Below are 18,015 nucleotides of genomic sequence, written 5' to 3' on the forward strand. Positions count from 1 at the left end.
AAGATCATTCAACTCTCTGTAAAGAATTTATCTCACAAATGGAGTCTCAAAAAGATAAAAACACTGAATTATTGTAAAGTCTACTAACCTAAGCAAATTAATTAAAAACAAATTTCAATATGGAATATCCTCACATCATTAAATAGTAATTATTTACATTTATTGACCACATTTCTTTCTTCAATTTAGATATTCCTGAAGTTAGTAATACAAATCATAATAACACCAAAAGTCATTTTGAAGCTAATATTACAAATTAAAGAAATTAAATTGTAGATTTAAAACTAACATCTGACTTAATCATGAAGCTTGTTTCTAATAAATCAAACTTTTGCTCTGATTAATTCTTAAACAAGCTAAGTGAGAGTCTTTAAAGCATAGATCCTCTACTTAAATAGTTTACTTTCAAAACAGCAGTTTTCAAGGAAAATAAAGAATAAATTGATTTTTCCAAGATTAGTGAGGAAAAAATAAATTTGATAGAAGAATATGTTAAGCATTCAATAACTTTGTCAAGAGGGGAATAATAATTTGAATAGGAAGTAAAGGATAGTCTAGAAATCAAATAAATGACTTAAATTGTAGATTCTAAAATGAGTTTCTTGAGGTAAGAATTCATATAATAGTTTGAAAAGTTCTTAGTTGATGTAAAACCTTTCTTAAAATAGATTAATTTCACTAATAGTTTTACTGACAAAAATAAATTTGATTTTTTCAGAAATTTGGAAGATAACAAATGGAATGCTTTGTATGAGGAAAGTTTACCCAATTTAGATCTAGAATTGTTTGCAACTAATTATAATAATGGGTAGAGAAATTGTGTGATAAATAAGAGAGAAAATGGTTATTATGAAATTGAAAAATTAAATAATAGTATTTGTTGGGTGAATTGTATATCAAATACAAATTTATAAAAAGATTAGAAGTATATTTTTAGGATAAAAGTTGAAAATCTAAATGAAGGTAATTAATTTATGATAGGTCTAATGAGAAATTCAAATGCTGATTAAACTAATGGATATTCATAGTAATTAAGTTGTAACTTAAAAAAAAACAATCAATCTGTAATTAAATGTGGAAGTTATGGTATTGATAAATAATTAAAGGGAGCAGGATTTAAGACAAGTGGAGAGAATATGATAGAACTAAGGTTGTGTATGAAAGAGTAGATTTTAGAAGTATTAGATTATCCTAATTATGAGTATAAGCTAGGATTAGATGATAAATATAAAGAGAAGCTTACATAATTTGATGATCTAAGATTTTATCTAGGCTTTTGGAGTTAAGGAAGCAAATTAATTTTAATGGATGTAAAAATAGTGAATGAGTTTATAAACTGAATTATATTATATATTTATTTAATAATAGTATATATGATATTTGATTGAATATTTATTTTCTTATTTTAAAATTAAAAAAATTATTTTTAAGAAATTCATTTTTAAAAGTTAATAATTAGCTCAATAAAAATATTTTAAATTAGGATTTTCGATATTAAATTTGAAAATAAAATTAAAAAATTATTTTAAAATTAATGATTTGCAGAGACTTAGAAAATTAGTATATATAAAAGATGTAGGTGAAATGATTAATCTGGAGATATTGGAGAAATATTAGATACTAATAACTAAATGTCCGATTAAATAGGAGAAATAGAGAAATTAATTCAAACATGTGAAGTATATGGAGTATTATTCTTATCAGGAAATTGAATGGCCAAATTTTAAAATGGTAATCTAGTAAATTCTGTAATAAATTTATTTTCTTTCTTGAATTTAGTGATATATCTTAAAACTGTAAAAAATGGAGAAGATTTACCTTATTTGTACATCTTAACTAAATAGTTTCCAAGAATTAGATATGAGTGATTTGTCATAGTGAAGTTTCAATAGAAAAATAAACCTTGTAATGAGGTCATATGCGCTATAATGTTAAAAGGTAGAGAGACTTGAGTAGGAAGTAAAAGTTAGCAGACGGTTTAATAGTTGTCACTGAATATAGGTAAATTATTAAATTTTTTAATTCATAGTTTAACTCCATTTTTTTTTTTGATCGATAAAGAATTTTTTTATTCTTTTTATTTTTAATCCTACTATTAATTATGAGCATATGATTGATATCAAATAATAAATATAGTCAGATTAACAGTTAGTTAGTTAGTTAGTTAGTTAGTTAGTTAGTTAGTTAGTTAGTTAGTTAGTTAGTTAGTTAGTTAGTTAGTTTTTGATTATCTTCTCGATTTTATTAAATAGAGTTGGTAAATAGCTATTTTTAAGGATATAATATTAAGGATATTAGTAAAGAGGTTATGAACTCAATTTTTTTTAAATTCATCAAATTTTATTAGTGAAAATCTGTCTGTTTATCTAACTTTCTTAAACTATCTATCATTAAAAATTATTTACACCAAGATTTTTGAATATATATTTAAATAATTTTTATGAATAAAACCATTTTGTGTTTAAAATTTGTGAGAAAAAATGATAATACAATATTGAAATTTAATATTAATATAATAATCAAATAAATAAAAAATAACTAATGATAGACTGAAATTTACTATTTTTTACTAAAATAAAATTTAGAGAATAGCTTTTATTTTCACACTTTTTTTGTTTTAAATTAATCAGATCTATGGCTAGCTGTTCCAGCATTTTAATAAAATCAGAAGAATTTAATATCTTTTATAGTTTTTTATTATATTGATACAAATTCTTTATTAAAAATAAATAAAAATTTTGTTTTTATATAATTTATATTTAATTCAATTAAAAATGTACCTTAAATATAATAAATATAAAGTTTATCTACAATATTTAACTATTAATTCTTTTAAAAATAAATCGAAAATTAAAAATGAATTAAAATATAATAATTTATAAATTTTTATTATTACAAAATAAAACATAAAACTCTAAAATTAATTATGCTTAGGATTTATTCAAAATTTTTTAAAATAAATTTCATTTACATTAATTTAAGTTTTCAACTAAAATTCAAAATCAATTAATTCCCTATTTAGTTAATGCTGGTTAAATTTTAATATTCTATATTTCTTTATTTCATTTTTAATAATTTATTGTCTTTATATGATTTTTTTTTTCTTGTATTAGTTTTTATTTTTTATTTAATTACTCCAAAAACTACAGAAATCATCACATATTTTGCATTTCTGATAGAACTATGATTTAGATATATTTTTAATGAACTGAATGAGTACTTTTTAAAGGATAATTTTAATATTTATACTTTATTCAATAAAGTAATCATATTTTATCCTTACAATATATATAATTTATAATGAAAATTATGTTTCTTATGAAAATTCTATTATAATGAATTAACTTTAATCTAAAAACATTATAAGATAAAACCAAAATTCTGAAAAAATAAATTCCTAATTTATTATCTATTAGAATATTTAATATCTTCTTAAATCGTACTCAAAAAATTATCTTATTTTTAATTTATAAAATTCAAAGAAAACTCAAATTAACTTTCTAAAAATTATCAAAAATACATTTGAAAATATCTTTCTCTCTCTAATTTTATAAATGGATACAATTACAATCTAAAATCTTAAATGCAATAAGCATCCAAATAAAAATCTTCAATTTATTTAAGTAAATGATATCCTAACACAATCTATTTCCACTAAACCTCTCTTTTACTGCTCTTCCTGTTTTAATCATGATCTTCACTTTTAATCTATCAACTATCTAATGATCGATCAGATTTTTTAAGAAGCAGAAACTAACATCATCCCAAAATGGCCGCCAGTTAACAACTATCAAATCATCTCAGATCTTATTGATCTTACATCAAATTAGTCTTCACTTGACTATGTCTAGCAAATTACAGACTTCTTTGATCAATTCAAAGAAGAGTTTTTAAATAAAATAGATATCATTCAAAAAAAGATGATCAATGAAGCCCTGAAATATCCTATTGATACATAGCAAATCATCAAAAGATATTAAGATATTTCAAACATTCTTTAGTTTAAGTAGCTTCTTAATAACTAATAACCAAATAACCTCCAAGATCATTCAATTCTCTGTAAAGAATTCATCTCGCAAATGGAATCTCAAAAAGATAAAAACACTGAATTGTTGTAAAGTCTACTTACCTAAGCAAATTAATTGCAAAAGAATTTCAACATGGAATATCCTCACATGATTAAATAATAATTATTTACTTTTATTGACCACATTTCTTTCTTCAATTTAGAAATTCCTGAAGTTAATAGTATAAATCATAATAGCACAAGAAGTCATTAGTAAACTAACATTACAAATCAAAATAATCAAATTGGAGATTTCAAACTAGGATCTGACTTAATTATGAAGCTTGTTTCTAATGAATCAAACTTTTGCTCTGACTAATTCTTAAACAAGCTAAATGATATTCTTTAAAGCATAAACCCTCTACTTAAATAGTTTAGTTTTAAAACAGCAGTTTTCAAGGAGAACAAAGAATAAATTGACTTTTCCAAGATTAGCGAGGAAAAAATAAATTTTATAGAAGAATATGTTAAGCATTCAGTAGCTTTGTCAAGAGGGGAATAATAATTTGAATAGGAAGCAAAGGATAGTTTAGAAATCAAATAAATGATTTAAATTGTAGAATCTAAAATGAGTTTCTTGAAGTAAGATTTCATTTAATAGTTTGAAAAGTTCTTAGTTGATGTAAAACCTTTCTTAAAATAGATTAATTTCACTAATAGTTTTACTGACAAATAAAAATTTGATTTCTTCAGAAATATAAATTTGAAAGATAGCAAATTGTATACTTTATTTGAGGAAAATTTACCTAATTTAGATCTAAAATTGTTTGCAACTGAGTATAATAACGGGTAGAGAGATTGTGTGGTAAACAAAAAAGAAAATGGTTATTATGAAATTGAAAAATTAAATAATATTGGTTGGGTGAATTGTATATCTAGTATAAATTTATAAAAAGATTTGAAGTATATTTTTAGGATAAAAGTTGAAAGTCTAAATGAAGGTAAGTGTTTTATTATAGGCCTAATGAAAAATTCAGATACTGGTATTACAGATGGAAGTACAAATGAATTAATTTGTTAGTTACAGAAAAATAATCAATCTGTAATTAAAGTTGGAAGTTGGGGTATTGATAAATAATTAAAGGGAGCAGGATTTAAGACAAGTGTAGAGAATATGATAGAACTAAGATTGTATTTGAAAGAGTAGATTTTAGAAATGCTAGATTATCCTAATTATGAGTATAAACTAGGATTAGATGATAAATATAAAGTGAAGCTTACATAATTTGATGATCTAAGATTTTATATTGGCATCTGCAATTAAGAAACCAAAATAATATTAATGGATGTAAAAATAGTGAATGAGTTTATATATTGAATTAAATTTTAAAAATAATAAAAATAATATTTTATTTTTCTTAATTAATTATTTTTTTATAAAAATTATTTTTTTTAAACATTAATTTTATTCAATAAAATAAGCATATTTTGTTCTCAAAATATTTATAATATTCTATTATAATTAATTAATTTTAATCTAACAACATAATAAGATAAAACCAAAATTCTCAAAATATAAAATCATAATTTATTATCTATTAGAATATTTAACATTTTTATAAAGTACTCAAAGAAGTTTCTTTCTTTTTAAATTATAAAATTCAAAGAAAACTCAAATTAATATCTAAAAAATAATCTAAAATATATTGAAAATCTCTCTTCTCACTCTAATCTAATAAATGGATAAAATTACCATCTAAAGTATTAAATGCAATAAGCATCCAAATAAAAACCTCCAATTTATTTAAGTAAATGATATCCTAACACAACCTGTTTCTACTAAACCTCTCTTTTACTGCTCTTCCTGTTTTAATCATGATCTTCACTTTAAATCTATCAACTATCTTATGATCGATCAGATTTTTTAAGAAGCAGAAACTAACATCATCCCAAAATGGCCACCAGTCAACAACTATCAAATCATCTCAGACCTCATTGATCTTACTTCCAATTAATCTTCACTTGACTATGTCAAGCAAATTACAGACTTCTTTAATTAATTCAAAGAAGAGTTTTTAAATAAAATAGATATCATCTAAAAATAGACTATCAATGAAGCTTTGAAATATCCTATTGATTCACAAAAAATCATCAAAAGATATTAAGAAATTTCAAACATTCTTTAGTTTAAGTAGATTCTTAACAACGAATAACTAAATAACCTCAAAGATCATTCAACTCTCTGTAAAGAATTTATCTCAAAAATGGAGTCTCAAAAAGATAAAAACACTGAATTATTGTAAAGTCTACTTACCTAAGCAAATTAATTAAAAACAAATTTCAACATGGAATATCCTCACATCATTAAATAATAATTATTTACTTTTATTGACCACATTTCTTTCTTCAATTTAGATATTCCTGATGTTAGTAGTACAAATCATAATAACACTAGAAATCATTTGGATTAAAGAAATTAAATTGTAGATTTAAAACTAACATCTGACTTAATCATGAAGCTTGTTTCTAATAAATCAAACTTTTGCTCTGACCAATTCTTAAACAATCTAAATGAGAGTCTTTAAAGAATAAACCCTCTACTTAAATAGTTTACTTTCAACACAGCAGTTTTCAAGGAGGACAAAGAACAAATTGATTTTTCCAAGATTAGTGAGGAAAAAATAAATTTGATAGAAGAATATGTAAAGCATTCAATAGCTTTGTCAAGAGGGGAATAATAATTTGAATAAGAAGTAAAGGATAGTTTAGAAATAAAATAAATGACTTAAATTGTATATTCTAAAATGAGTTTCTTGAGAGAAGAATTCATATAATAGTTTGAAAAGTTCTTAGTTGATGTAAAACCTTTCTTAAAATAGATTAATTTCACTAATAGTTTTACTGACAAAAATAAATTTGATTACTTCAGAAATATAAATTTAGAAGATAACAAATTGAAGGCTTTATTATAGGAAAGTTTACCTAATTTAGATCTAAAATTGTTTGCAACTTAGTGGATGGATGGGTAGACAAATTGTGTGGTAAATAAAAAAGAAAATGGTTATTATGAAATTGAAAAATTAAATACTGATGATTGGGTGAATTTTATATCAAATACAAATTTATAAAAAGATTAGAAGTATATTTTTAGGATAAAAGTTGAAAGTCTAAAAGAAGGTGAAAATTTTGTGATAGGTTTAATGAGAAATTCAAATGCTGATTAAAATGTAGGATATTCAGAGTATTTAAGTTGTTTCTTAAAGAAAAATAATCAATCTGTAATTAAACATGGTAATAGTTGGGGTATTGATAAAAAATTAAAGGGAGCAGGATTTAAGACAAGTGGAGAGAATATGATAGAACTAAGGTTATGTTTAAAAGAGTAGATTTTAGAAGTGTTAGATTATCCTAATTATGAGTATAAGCTAGGATTACAGGATTAATATAAATAGAAGCTTACATAATTTGATGATCTAAGATTTTATCTTGGCATTTTTTATTAAGGAAGCAAATTAATTTTAATGGATGTAAGAATAGTGAATGAGTTTATAAATTGAATTAAATTTTATATATATTAATAATAGTATGATATTTGATAGAATATTTATTTTCTTATTTTAAAATTTAAAAAATTATTAAAAATGTATTTTAAAGAAATTAATTTCAAAAATAGTAATTATAGCACTTTGCTATTTAAAAAAATGGCTATTGCTGCTAAACAGCACATAGCCATTAGGTTTTAAAAGTAAAAATAAAATATCTTTTTTAATTTTTTTATATGCATTTATGAATCAAAATAATTTGTAAAATGAGGGCACGATGGAATATTTAAGATTTAAAAAAGGAGGGCAATTATCCAAAAATTTTCTAAAATGGCCTTAATTAAAGGTTGCCTTAATTAATGAGGAATTACGGTATATATAGGATTAATTCAAAAATTTTTTTAATAAATTATATTTACATTAAATTATTTTTTCAACTAAAATTCAAAATCAATTATTTTCCTATTTAGTTAAGGCTGGTATAATTTTAATATTCTATATTTCTTTATTTCATCTTTAATAATTTAATAAATTAAATTTATAAAATATAATTTATTGTCTTTATATGATTTTATTTTTTCATGTATTAGTCTTTATTTTTTATTTAATTACTCCAAAAACAACTGAAATCATCAAATATTTTGCATTTCTGATAGAATTATGTATAGATATATTTTTAATGAACTGAATGAGTACTTTTTAAAGGATAATTTTAATATTTTATTCAATAAAGTAATCACATTTTATCCTTACTTTATGTATAATTTGAAAGAAAATTATGTTTCTTATGAAAATTCTATTATAATGAATTAACTTTAATCTAACAACATAACAAGATAAAACCAAAATTCTGAAAAAATATAGTCCTAATTTATTATCTATTAGAATATTTAACATCTTCTTATAAGGTCCTCAAAAAAATATCTTTCTTTTTAATTTCTAAAATTCAAAGAAAAATTTAATAAACTATCAAAAAATAATCAAAAATACATTGAAAATATATTTTCTCTCTCTAATCTTATAAATGGATAAAATTACAATCTAAAATCTAAAATGCAAGAAGCATCCTAATAAAAACCTTCAATTTATTTAAGTAAATGATGTCCTAACACAACCTACTTCCACTAAACCTCTCTTTTACTGCTCCTCCTGTTTTAATCACGATCTTCACTTTAAATCTATCAACTATCTTATGATCGATCAGATTTTTTAAGAGGCAGACACTAATATCATCCCAAAATGGCCACCAGTAAACAACTATCAAATCATCTCAGATCTCATCGATCTTACTTCCAATTAATCTTCACTTGACTATGTCAAGCATATTACAGACTTCTTTCATTAATTCAAAGAAGAGTTTTTAAATAAAATAGATGTCATTTAAAAAAAGATGATCAATTAAGCTTTGAAATATCCTATTGATACACAACAAATCATCAAAAGATATTAGGAAATTTCTAACATCCTTTAGTTTAAGTAGATTCTTAACAACGAATAACCAAATAACCTCCAAGATCATTCAACTCTCTGTAAAGAATTCATCTCACAAATGGAATCTCAAAAAGATAAAAACACTGAATTATTGTAAAGTCTACTTACCTAAGCAAATTAATTAAAAACAAATTTCAATATGGAATATCCTCACATCATTAAATAGTAATTATTTACTTTTATTGATCACATTTCTTTCTTCAATTAGGAAATTCCTGAAGTTAGTAGTACAAATCATAATAACACTAGAAATCATTTGGAAACTAATATTATAAATCAAAGTAATTAAATTGTAGATTTAAAACTAACATCTGATTTAATCATGAAGCTAGTTTCTAATAAATTAAACTTTTGTTCTGACTAATTCTTAAACAAGCTAAGTGAGAGTCTTTAAAGAATAAACCCTCTACTTAAATAGTTTAGTTTCAATACAGCAGTTTTCAAGGAGAACAAAGAACAAATTGATTTTTCCAAGATTAGTGAGGAAAAAATAAATTTGATAGAAGAATATGTTAATCATTCAATAGCTTTGTCAAGAGGGGAATAGTAATATGAATAGGAAGTAAAGGATAGTTTAGAAATCAAATAAATGATTTAAATTGTAGATTCTAAAATGAGTTTCTTGAGAGAAGAATTCATTTTATAGTTTGAAAAGTTCTTAGTTGATGTAAAACCTTTCTTAAAATAGATTAATTTCGCTAATAGTTTTACTGACAAAAATAAATTTGATTACAGAAATTTAAAAGATAAAAGATTTTATTATGCTTTATATGAGGAAAGTTTACCTAATTTAGATCTAAAATTGTTTGCAACTTAGTATAATAATGGGTAGAGAGATTGTGTGGTAAATAAAAAAGAAAATGGTTATTATGAAATTTAAAAATTAAATTAAAATAGTTGGGTGAATTGTATATCAAATACAAATTTATAAAAAGATTAGAAGTATATTTTTAGGATAAAAGTTGAAAGTCTATTGGAAGGTGAAAATTTTATGATAGGTCTAATGAGAAATTCAGATACTGGTGTTACAGATGGAAGTACTAATTATTTAGTTTGTTAGTTACAAAAAAATAATCAATCTATAATTAAATGTAATTAAGTAAGTGTAAATCGGGGTATTGATAAATAATTAAAGGGAGCAGGATTTAAGACAAGTGGAGAGAATATGATAGAACTAAGATTGTGTTTGAAAGAGTAAATTTTAGAAGTGTTAGATTTTCCTAATTATGACTTTAAGCTAGGATTAGATGATAAATATAAAAAGAACCTTACATAATTTGAAGATCTAAGATTTTATCTTGGCATTGTTTATTAAGGAAGCAAATTAATTTTAATGGATGTAAAAATAGTGAATGAGTTTATATATTGAATTAAATTTTATAAATAATAAATATAATATTTGATAGATATTTTATTTTTCTTAATTAAAAAACTGTTTAGCTTATTAAAAATATTTATAAGAAATTCATTTAAAAAATTAATAATTAGTTAAAAAATAATAATTTTTAAATTAGAATTTTTGATAATAAACTTGAATATAAAATTAACAAATTATTTTAGAGTTAGTGATTTAATTCCATGAATATGAAAGTATACTAAGATGAAAAAAACCTAATTTTACAAATTAACTTTATTATTTTATTTGAGAATTAAATCAAATCAAATCTGAAAAAAAATATTTCTATGAAGAGTTTAAAAGTTTTGAAACAAAAAAAAATTTTAAACAACCTAAATTCAATTAAAATCAACTATTAAAATGATAAATATTTTTTAAATTGAATTTTTGTTTTTAAAAATAATAATTTACAAATTAAAAAATTTATTTTCTAAAGCTATTCTTTTTAATCTTTTTATAAAATCATTTTTAAAATTGAAAATTAATAAATTAATACATCATATTTCAATATTTTTTCATTCTCAATTATTTTTACTATTTAAAATTTATTTTTAAAAATTGATCTAAAATTTTTTTATATATTTAAAAAAACTTATGCTTTATCCTATAAAATAAACATATTTTGCCTATTTGAAAGCAAATTGTTTTTATTTTGTATATTATCTTATTATGAATTAATTTTAAACTTACAACATTATAAGAAAATATCAAAATTCTCAAAATATAAAATCCTAATTTATTACCTATTAGAATATTTAATATCTTTTTATAATATACTCAAATAAGTATCTTTCTTTTTAACTTATTATATTCAAACAAAACTCAAATTAACTATCTAAAAAGTTATCAAAAATACATTGAAAATATCTTTTCTCACTCAATGGATAAAATTACCTTCTAAAATTTAAAATGTGATAAACATCCAAATAAAAACCTCCAATTTATTTAAGTAAATGATGTTCTTACACAACCTATTTCCACTAAACCTCTCTTTTATTGCTCTTCCTGTTTTAATCATGATCTTCACTTTAAATCTATCAATTATCTTATGATTGACCAGTTATTTTAAGAAGCAGACACTAACATCATCCCAAAATGGCCACCAGTCAACAACTATCAAATCATCTCAGATCTCATAGATCTTACATCAAACAAGTCTTCACTTGACTATGTCAAGCAAATTACAGACTTCTTTGATCAATTCACAAAAGAGTTTTTAAATAAAATAGATATCATTAAAAAAAAGACGATCAATGAAGCTTAGAAATATCCTATTGATACACAGTAAATCCTAAAAAGATATTAAGAAATTTCAAACATTCTTTAGTTTAAGTAGCTTCTTAACAACGAATAATCAAATAACCTCCAAGATCATTCAAATCTTTGTAAAGAATTTATCTCACAAATGGAGTCTCAAAAAGATTAAAACACTGAATTGTTGTAAAGTCTACTTACATAAGCAAATTAATTAAAAACAAATTTCAACATGGAATATCCTCACATCATTAAATAGTAATTATTTAATTTTATTGATCACATTTCTTTCTTCAATTCAGATATTCCTGAAGTTAGTAGTACAAATCATAATAACACTAGAAATCATTTGGAAACTAATATAATAAATCAAAGTAATTAAATTGTAGATTTAAAACTAACATCTGACTTAATCATGAAGCTTGTTTCTAATAAATTAAACTTTTGCTCTGACTAATTCTTAAACATGTTAAGTGAGAGTCTTTAAAGAATAAACCCTCTACTTAAATAGTTTATTTTCAACACAGCAGTTTTCAAGGAGAATAAAGAATAAATTGACTTTTCTAAGATTAGTGAGGAAAAAATAAATTTGATAGAAGAATATGTTAAGCATTCAATAGCTTTGTCAAGAGGGGAATAGTAATATGAATAGGAAGTAAAGGATAGTTTAGAAATAAAATAAATGACTTAAATTGTAGATTCTAAAATGAGTTTCTTGAGGTAAGAATTTGTATAATAGTTTGAAAATTTCTTAGTTGATGTAAAACCTTTCTTAAAATAGATTAATTTCACTAATAGTTTTACTGACAAAAATAAATTTGATTTCATCAGAAATATAAATTTGAAAGATAACAAATTGAAGGCTTTATTTTAGGAAAGTTTACCTAATTTAGATCTATAATTGTTTGCAACTTAGTGGAAGGATGGGTAGAGAGATAGTGTGATAAATAAAAAAGAAAATGGTTATTATGAAATTGAAAAATTAAATAATAATAATTTCATTAATTGTATATCAAATACAAATTTATAAAAAGATTAGAAGTATATTTTTAGGATAAAAGTTGAAAGTCTAAATGATAGTCATCCTTTTATGATAGGTCTAATGAGAAATTCAAATGTTGATTAAAATTATGGATATTATGAGTATTTAAGCTGTTACTTACAAAAAGATAATCAATCTGTAATTAAACATAAGGAAAAATGGGGTATTGATAAATAATTAAAGGGAGCAGGATTTAAGACAAGTGGAGAGAATATGATAGAACTAAGATTGTGCTTGAAAGAGTAGATTTTAGAAGTGTTAGATTATCCTAATTATGAGTATAAGCTAGGCTTACAGGATTAATATAAAGAGAAGCTTACATAATTTGATGATCTAAGATTTTATCTTGGAATTTATTAACAAGGAAGAAAATTAATTTTAATGGATGTAAAAATAGTGAATGAGTTTATAAATTGAATTAAATTTTATATTAATATTGGTATGATATTTGATAAAATATTTATTTTCATATTTTAAAATTTTTTAAATGACTAAAAATTTATTTTCACGAAATTAATTTCAAAAACAATAATTATCTTAAATAAATATTTTAATTAGAATTCTTGGTATTAAATTTGATATAAGATTAAAAAAATTGCTTAGAATTAGTGATTTGCAGAGAATAGTAATTCAACTTAGGAGAATAGGAAGGTATACTAGGAGAAAAGAACAAAAAAAAGTCAAAATTTTTACAAATTATTCAAATATTCATATATTCATTCAAATAATTTTATTCGTTTTACATCCCTGCATTAAATAATAATTATTTACTTTTATTGATAACATTTCTTTCTTCAATTCAGATATTCCTGAAGTTGGTAGTACAAATCATAATAACACTAGAAATCATTAGGAAACTAACATTATAAATCAAAGTAATTAAATTGTAGATTTAAAACTAACATCTGACTTAATCATGAAGCTTGTTTCTAATAAATCAAACTTTTGCTCTGACTAATTCTTAAACAAGCTAAGTGAGATTCTTTAAAGAATAAACCCTCTACTTAAATAGTTTACTTTCAACACAGCAGTTTTCAAGGAGAACAAAGAACAAATTGATTTTTCCAAGATTAGTGAGGAAAAAATAAATTTGATAGAAGAATATGTAAAGCATTCAATTGCTTTGTCAAGAGGGGAATAGTAATATGAATAGGAAGTAAAGGATAGTTTAGAAATCAAATAAATGACTTAAATTGTAGATTCTAAAATGAGTTTCTTGAAGTAAGAATTCATATAATAATTTGAAAAGTTCTTAGTTGATGTAAAACCTTTCTTAAAATAGATTAATTTCACTAATAGTTTTACTGACAAAAATAAATTTGATTACTTCAGAAATATAAATTTGAAAGATAAATAATTGGGTGTTTTATTTGATGAAATTTAATTCATTTCAGATCTAAAATTGTTTGGAACTTAGTTTAAGAATGGGTAGAGAGATATTGTGGTAAATAAAAAAGAAAATGGTTATTATGAAATTGAAAAATTAAATAATAATGATTGGGTGAATTGTATATCAAATACAAATTTATAAAAAGATTAGAAGTATATTTTTAGGATAAAAGTTGAAAGTCTAAATGAAGGTATTTATTTTATGATAGGTCTAATGAGAAATTTAAATGCTGATTTAAAAGTAGGATATAATGATTATTTAAGTTGTTACTTAAAGAAAAATAATCAATCTGTAATTAAACATGGAGGTTTGGGTATAGATAAATAATTAAAGGGAGCAGGATTTAAGACGAGTGGAGAGAATATGATAGAACTAAGATTGTGCTTGAAAGAGTAGATTTTAGAAGTGTTAGATTATCCTAATTATGAGTATAAGCTAGGATTAGAAGATAAATATAAAGAGAAGCTTACATAATTTGATGATCTAAGATTTTATCTTGGACTTTTTAATAAAGGAAGCAAATTAATTTTAATGGATGTAAAAATAGTGAATGAGTTTGTAAATTGAATTAAATTATATATATATTAATATTAGTATGATATTTGATAGAATATTTATTTTCTTATTTTAAAATTTAAATAATAAAATAAACATATTTTGTCCTCAAAATTTTTATAATTTGAAAGTTAATTATGTTTCTTATCAATAATATATTATTATTAATTATTTTTAATTTAAAAACATAATAAGATATAATCAATTCTGAAAATATAAAATCCTAATTTATTATCTATTAGAATATTTAACATTTTTATAAAGTACTCAAAGAAGTATCTTTCTTTTTAACTTATAAATTTCAAAGAAAACTCAAATTAAAATAAAAAAATAATCAAAAATATATTGAAAATATCTCTTCTCACTCTAATCTAATAAATGGATAAAATTACCATCTAAAGTCTTAAATGCAATAAGCATCCAAATAAAAACCTCCAATTTATTTAAGTAAATGATGTCCTAACACAACCTGTTTCCAATAAACCTCTCTTTTACTGCTCTTCCTGTTTTAATCACGATCTTCACTTTAAATCTATCAACTATCTTATGATTGACCAGATTTTTTAAGAAGCAGAAACTAACATCATCCCAAAATGGCCACCAGTCAACAACTATCAAATCATCTCAGATCTCATTGATCTTAATTCCAATTAATCTTCACTTGACTATGTCAAGCAAATTACAGACTTCTTTAATTAATTCAAAGAAGAGTTTTTAAATAAAATAGATATCATCTAAAAATAGACTATCAATGAAGCTTTGAAATATCCTATTGATACACAACAAATCATCAAAAGATATTAGGAAATTTCAAACATTCTTTAGTTTAAGTAGATTCTTAACAACGAATAATCAAATAACCTTCAAGATCATTCAACTCTTTGTAAAGAATTTATCTCATAAATGGAGTCTCAAAAAGATAAAAACACTGAATTATTGTAAAGTCTACTTACCTAAGCAAATTAATTAAAAACAAATTTCAACATGGAATATCCTCAGATCATTAAATAATAATTATTTACTTTTATTGATAACATTTCTTTCTTCAATTTAGGTATTCCTGAAGTTAGTAGTACAAATCATAATAACACTGGAAATCATTAGGAAACTAACATTATAAATCAAAGTAATTTTGGAGATTTAAAACTAACATCTGACTTAATCATGAAGCTTGTTTCTAATAAATCAAACTTTTGCTCTGACTAATTCTTAAACAAGCTAAGTGAGATTCTTTAAAGAATAAACCCTCTACTTAAATAGTTTACTTTCAACACAGCAGTTTTCAAGGAGAACAAAGAACAAATTGATTTTTCCAAGATTAGTGAGGAAAAAATAAATTTGATAGAAGAATATGTAAAGCATTCAATTGCTTTGTCAAGAGGGGAATAGTAATATGAATAGGAAGTAAAGGATAGTTTAGAAATCAAATAAATGACTTAAATTGTAGATTCTAAAATGAGTTTCTTGAAGTAAGAATTCATATAATAATTTGAAAAGTTCTTAGTTGATGTAAAACCTTTCTTAAAATAGATTAATTTCACTAATACTTTTACTGACAAAAATAAATTTGATTAATTCAGAAAAAAATATTTGAAAGATAAATAATTGTGTGTTTTATTTGATGAAATTTAATTCATTTCAGATCTAAAATTGTTTGCAACTTAGTTTAAGAATGGGTAGAGAGATAGTGTGGTAAATAAGAGAGAAAATGGTTATTATGAAATTGAAAAATTAAATAATAATGATTGGGTGAATTGTATATCAAATACAAATTTATAAAAAGATTAGAAGTATATTTTTAGGATAAAAGTTGAAAGTCTAAATGAAGGTATTTATTTTATGATAGGTCTAATGAGAAATTTAAATGCTGATTTAAAAGTAGGATATAATGATTATTTAAGTTGTTACTTAAAGAAAAATAATCAATCTGTAATTAAACATGGAGGTTTGGGTATAGATAAATAATTAAAGGGAGCAGGATTTAAGACGAGTGGAGAGAATATGATAGAACTAAGATTGTGCTTGAAAGAGTAGATTTTAGAAGTGTTAGATTATCCTAATTATGAGTATAAGCTAGGATTACAAGATTAATATAAAGAGAAGCTTACATAATTTGATGATCTAAGATTTTATCTTGGTATTTATGATTAAGGAAGCAAATTAATTTTAATGGATGTAAAAATAGTGAACGAGTTTATAATTTGAATTAAATTATATTTATATTTTATATAGAGTAAAATGCCATTTCGATTTACAATAAGCGAAATTTAATGTTTTGATTTAATAAAAATAATTTATTTTTAATAAAAATTATTTTTTTTTAAACATTAACTTTATTCAATAAAATAAACATATTTTGTTCTCAAAATATTTATAATATTCTATTTTAATTAATTAATTTTAATCTAACAACATAATAAGATAAAACCAAAATTCTCAAAATATTAAATCCTATTTTATTATCTATTTTAATATTTAACATTTTTATAAAGTACTCAATGAAGTATCTTTCTTTTTAACTTATAAAATTCAAAGAAAACTCAAATTAATTACTAAAAAATAATCAAAAATATATTGAAAATCTCTCATCTCACTCTAATCTTATAAATGGATAAAATTACTATCTAAAGTCTAAAATGCAATAAGCATCCAAATAAAAACCTCCATTTTATTTAAGTAAATGATGTCCTAACACAACCTGTTTCCACTAAACCTCTCTTTTACTGCTCTTCCTGTTTTAATCACGATCTTCACTTTAAATCTATCAACTACCTTATGATTGACCAGATTTTTTAGGAAGCAGAAACTAACATCATCCCAAAATGGCCACCAGTCAACAACTATCAAATCATCTCAGATCTCACTGATCTTACTTCTAATTAATCTTCACTTGACTATGTCAAGCAAATTACAGACTTCTTTCATTAATTCAAAGAAGAGTTTTTAAATAAAATAGATGTCATCTAAAAATAGACTATCAATGAAGCTTTGAAATATCCTATTGATACACAACAAATCATCAAAAGATATTAAGAAATTTCAAATATTCTTTAGTTTAAGTAGATTCTTAACAACGAATAACTAAATAACCTCTAAGATCATTCAACTCTCTGTAAAGAATTTATCTCAAAAATGGAGTCTCAAAAAGATAAAAACACTGAATTATTGTAAAGTCTACTTTCCTAAGCAAATTAATTAAAAACAAATTTCAACATGGAATATCCTCACATCATTAAATAATAATTATTTACTTTTATTGATCACATTTCTTTCTTCAATTTAAATATTCCTGAAGTTAGTAGTACAAATCATAATAACACTAGAAATCATTAGGGAAAC

General features: G+C 22.4%; 7 protein-coding genes across 7 annotated transcripts in view; all 7 read left to right on the forward strand. All coding sequences in view use genetic code 6, as the record gives it.

Moving 5' to 3' along the window:
* The window catches only part of TTHERM_000965503 (zinc carboxypeptidase family protein), a gene marked incomplete at both ends in the record, with an annotated part of 2,189 nt that extends 849 nt beyond the window's left edge, over positions 1–1,340 (forward strand). The window contains 2 exons of the mRNA XM_012795858.1: positions 1–145; positions 277–1,340. The exon at positions 1–145 is cut by the window's left edge and continues 849 nt beyond it. Of these exons, the coding sequence (XP_012651312.1) occupies positions 1–145; positions 277–1,340 (1,209 nt within the window). The remainder of the gene's footprint in view (positions 146–276) is intronic.
* Positions 1,341–3,554: 2,214 nt separating this feature from the next.
* Positions 3,555–5,384, forward strand: TTHERM_000965514 (zinc carboxypeptidase family protein; the record flags this gene model as incomplete). Its single annotated transcript, XM_012795859.1, has 1 exon — positions 3,555–5,384. One exon carries the CDS (start codon positions 3,555–3,557, stop codon positions 5,382–5,384), a length of 1,830 nt encoding a protein of 609 aa, XP_012651313.1.
* A 361-nt stretch (positions 5,385–5,745) lies between these two features.
* TTHERM_00966480 (zinc carboxypeptidase family protein) lies at positions 5,746–7,563 on the forward strand (the record flags this gene model as incomplete). Its single annotated transcript, XM_001008938.2, has 1 exon — positions 5,746–7,563. One exon carries the CDS (start codon positions 5,746–5,748, stop codon positions 7,561–7,563), a length of 1,818 nt encoding a protein of 605 aa, XP_001008938.2.
* Positions 7,564–8,572: 1,009 nt separating this feature from the next.
* On the forward strand, positions 8,573–10,408 carry TTHERM_00966490 (zinc carboxypeptidase family protein; the record flags this gene model as incomplete). The annotated part of the gene is made up of 2 exons (XM_001008939.2): positions 8,573–10,076; positions 10,140–10,408. 2 exons carry the CDS (start codon positions 8,573–8,575, stop codon positions 10,406–10,408), a joined length of 1,773 nt encoding a protein of 590 aa, XP_001008939.2.
* A 1,075-nt stretch (positions 10,409–11,483) lies between these two features.
* On the forward strand, positions 11,484–14,688 carry TTHERM_00966500 (hypothetical protein; the record flags this gene model as incomplete). Its single annotated transcript, XM_001008940.2, has 2 exons — positions 11,484–13,009; positions 13,290–14,688. 2 exons carry the CDS (start codon positions 11,484–11,486, stop codon positions 14,686–14,688), a joined length of 2,925 nt encoding a protein of 974 aa, XP_001008940.2.
* A 366-nt stretch (positions 14,689–15,054) lies between these two features.
* Positions 15,055–16,881, forward strand: TTHERM_00966510 (zinc carboxypeptidase family protein; the record flags this gene model as incomplete). The annotated part of the gene is made up of 1 exon (XM_001008941.2): positions 15,055–16,881. The coding sequence occupies one exon, from the start codon at positions 15,055–15,057 to the stop codon at positions 16,879–16,881; it is 1,827 nt and encodes a 608-aa protein (XP_001008941.2).
* Positions 16,882–17,283: 402 nt separating this feature from the next.
* TTHERM_00966520 (zinc carboxypeptidase family protein) overlaps positions 17,284–18,015 on the forward strand; it is a gene marked incomplete at both ends in the record, with an annotated part of 2,273 nt that continues 1,541 nt past the window's right edge. Inside the window, 2 exons of the mRNA XM_001008942.3 lie at positions 17,284–17,788; positions 18,010–18,015. The exon at positions 18,010–18,015 is cut by the window's right edge and continues 1,541 nt beyond it. Of these exons, the coding sequence (XP_001008942.3) occupies positions 17,284–17,788; positions 18,010–18,015 (511 nt within the window). The remainder of the gene's footprint in view (positions 17,789–18,009) is intronic.

The sequence above is a fragment of the Tetrahymena thermophila genome (assembly GCF_000189635.1).
Source record: "Tetrahymena thermophila SB210 genomic scaffold scf_8254796, whole genome shotgun sequence".
In the NCBI taxonomy this organism is placed as follows: domain Eukaryota; phylum Ciliophora; class Oligohymenophorea; order Hymenostomatida; family Tetrahymenidae; genus Tetrahymena; species Tetrahymena thermophila.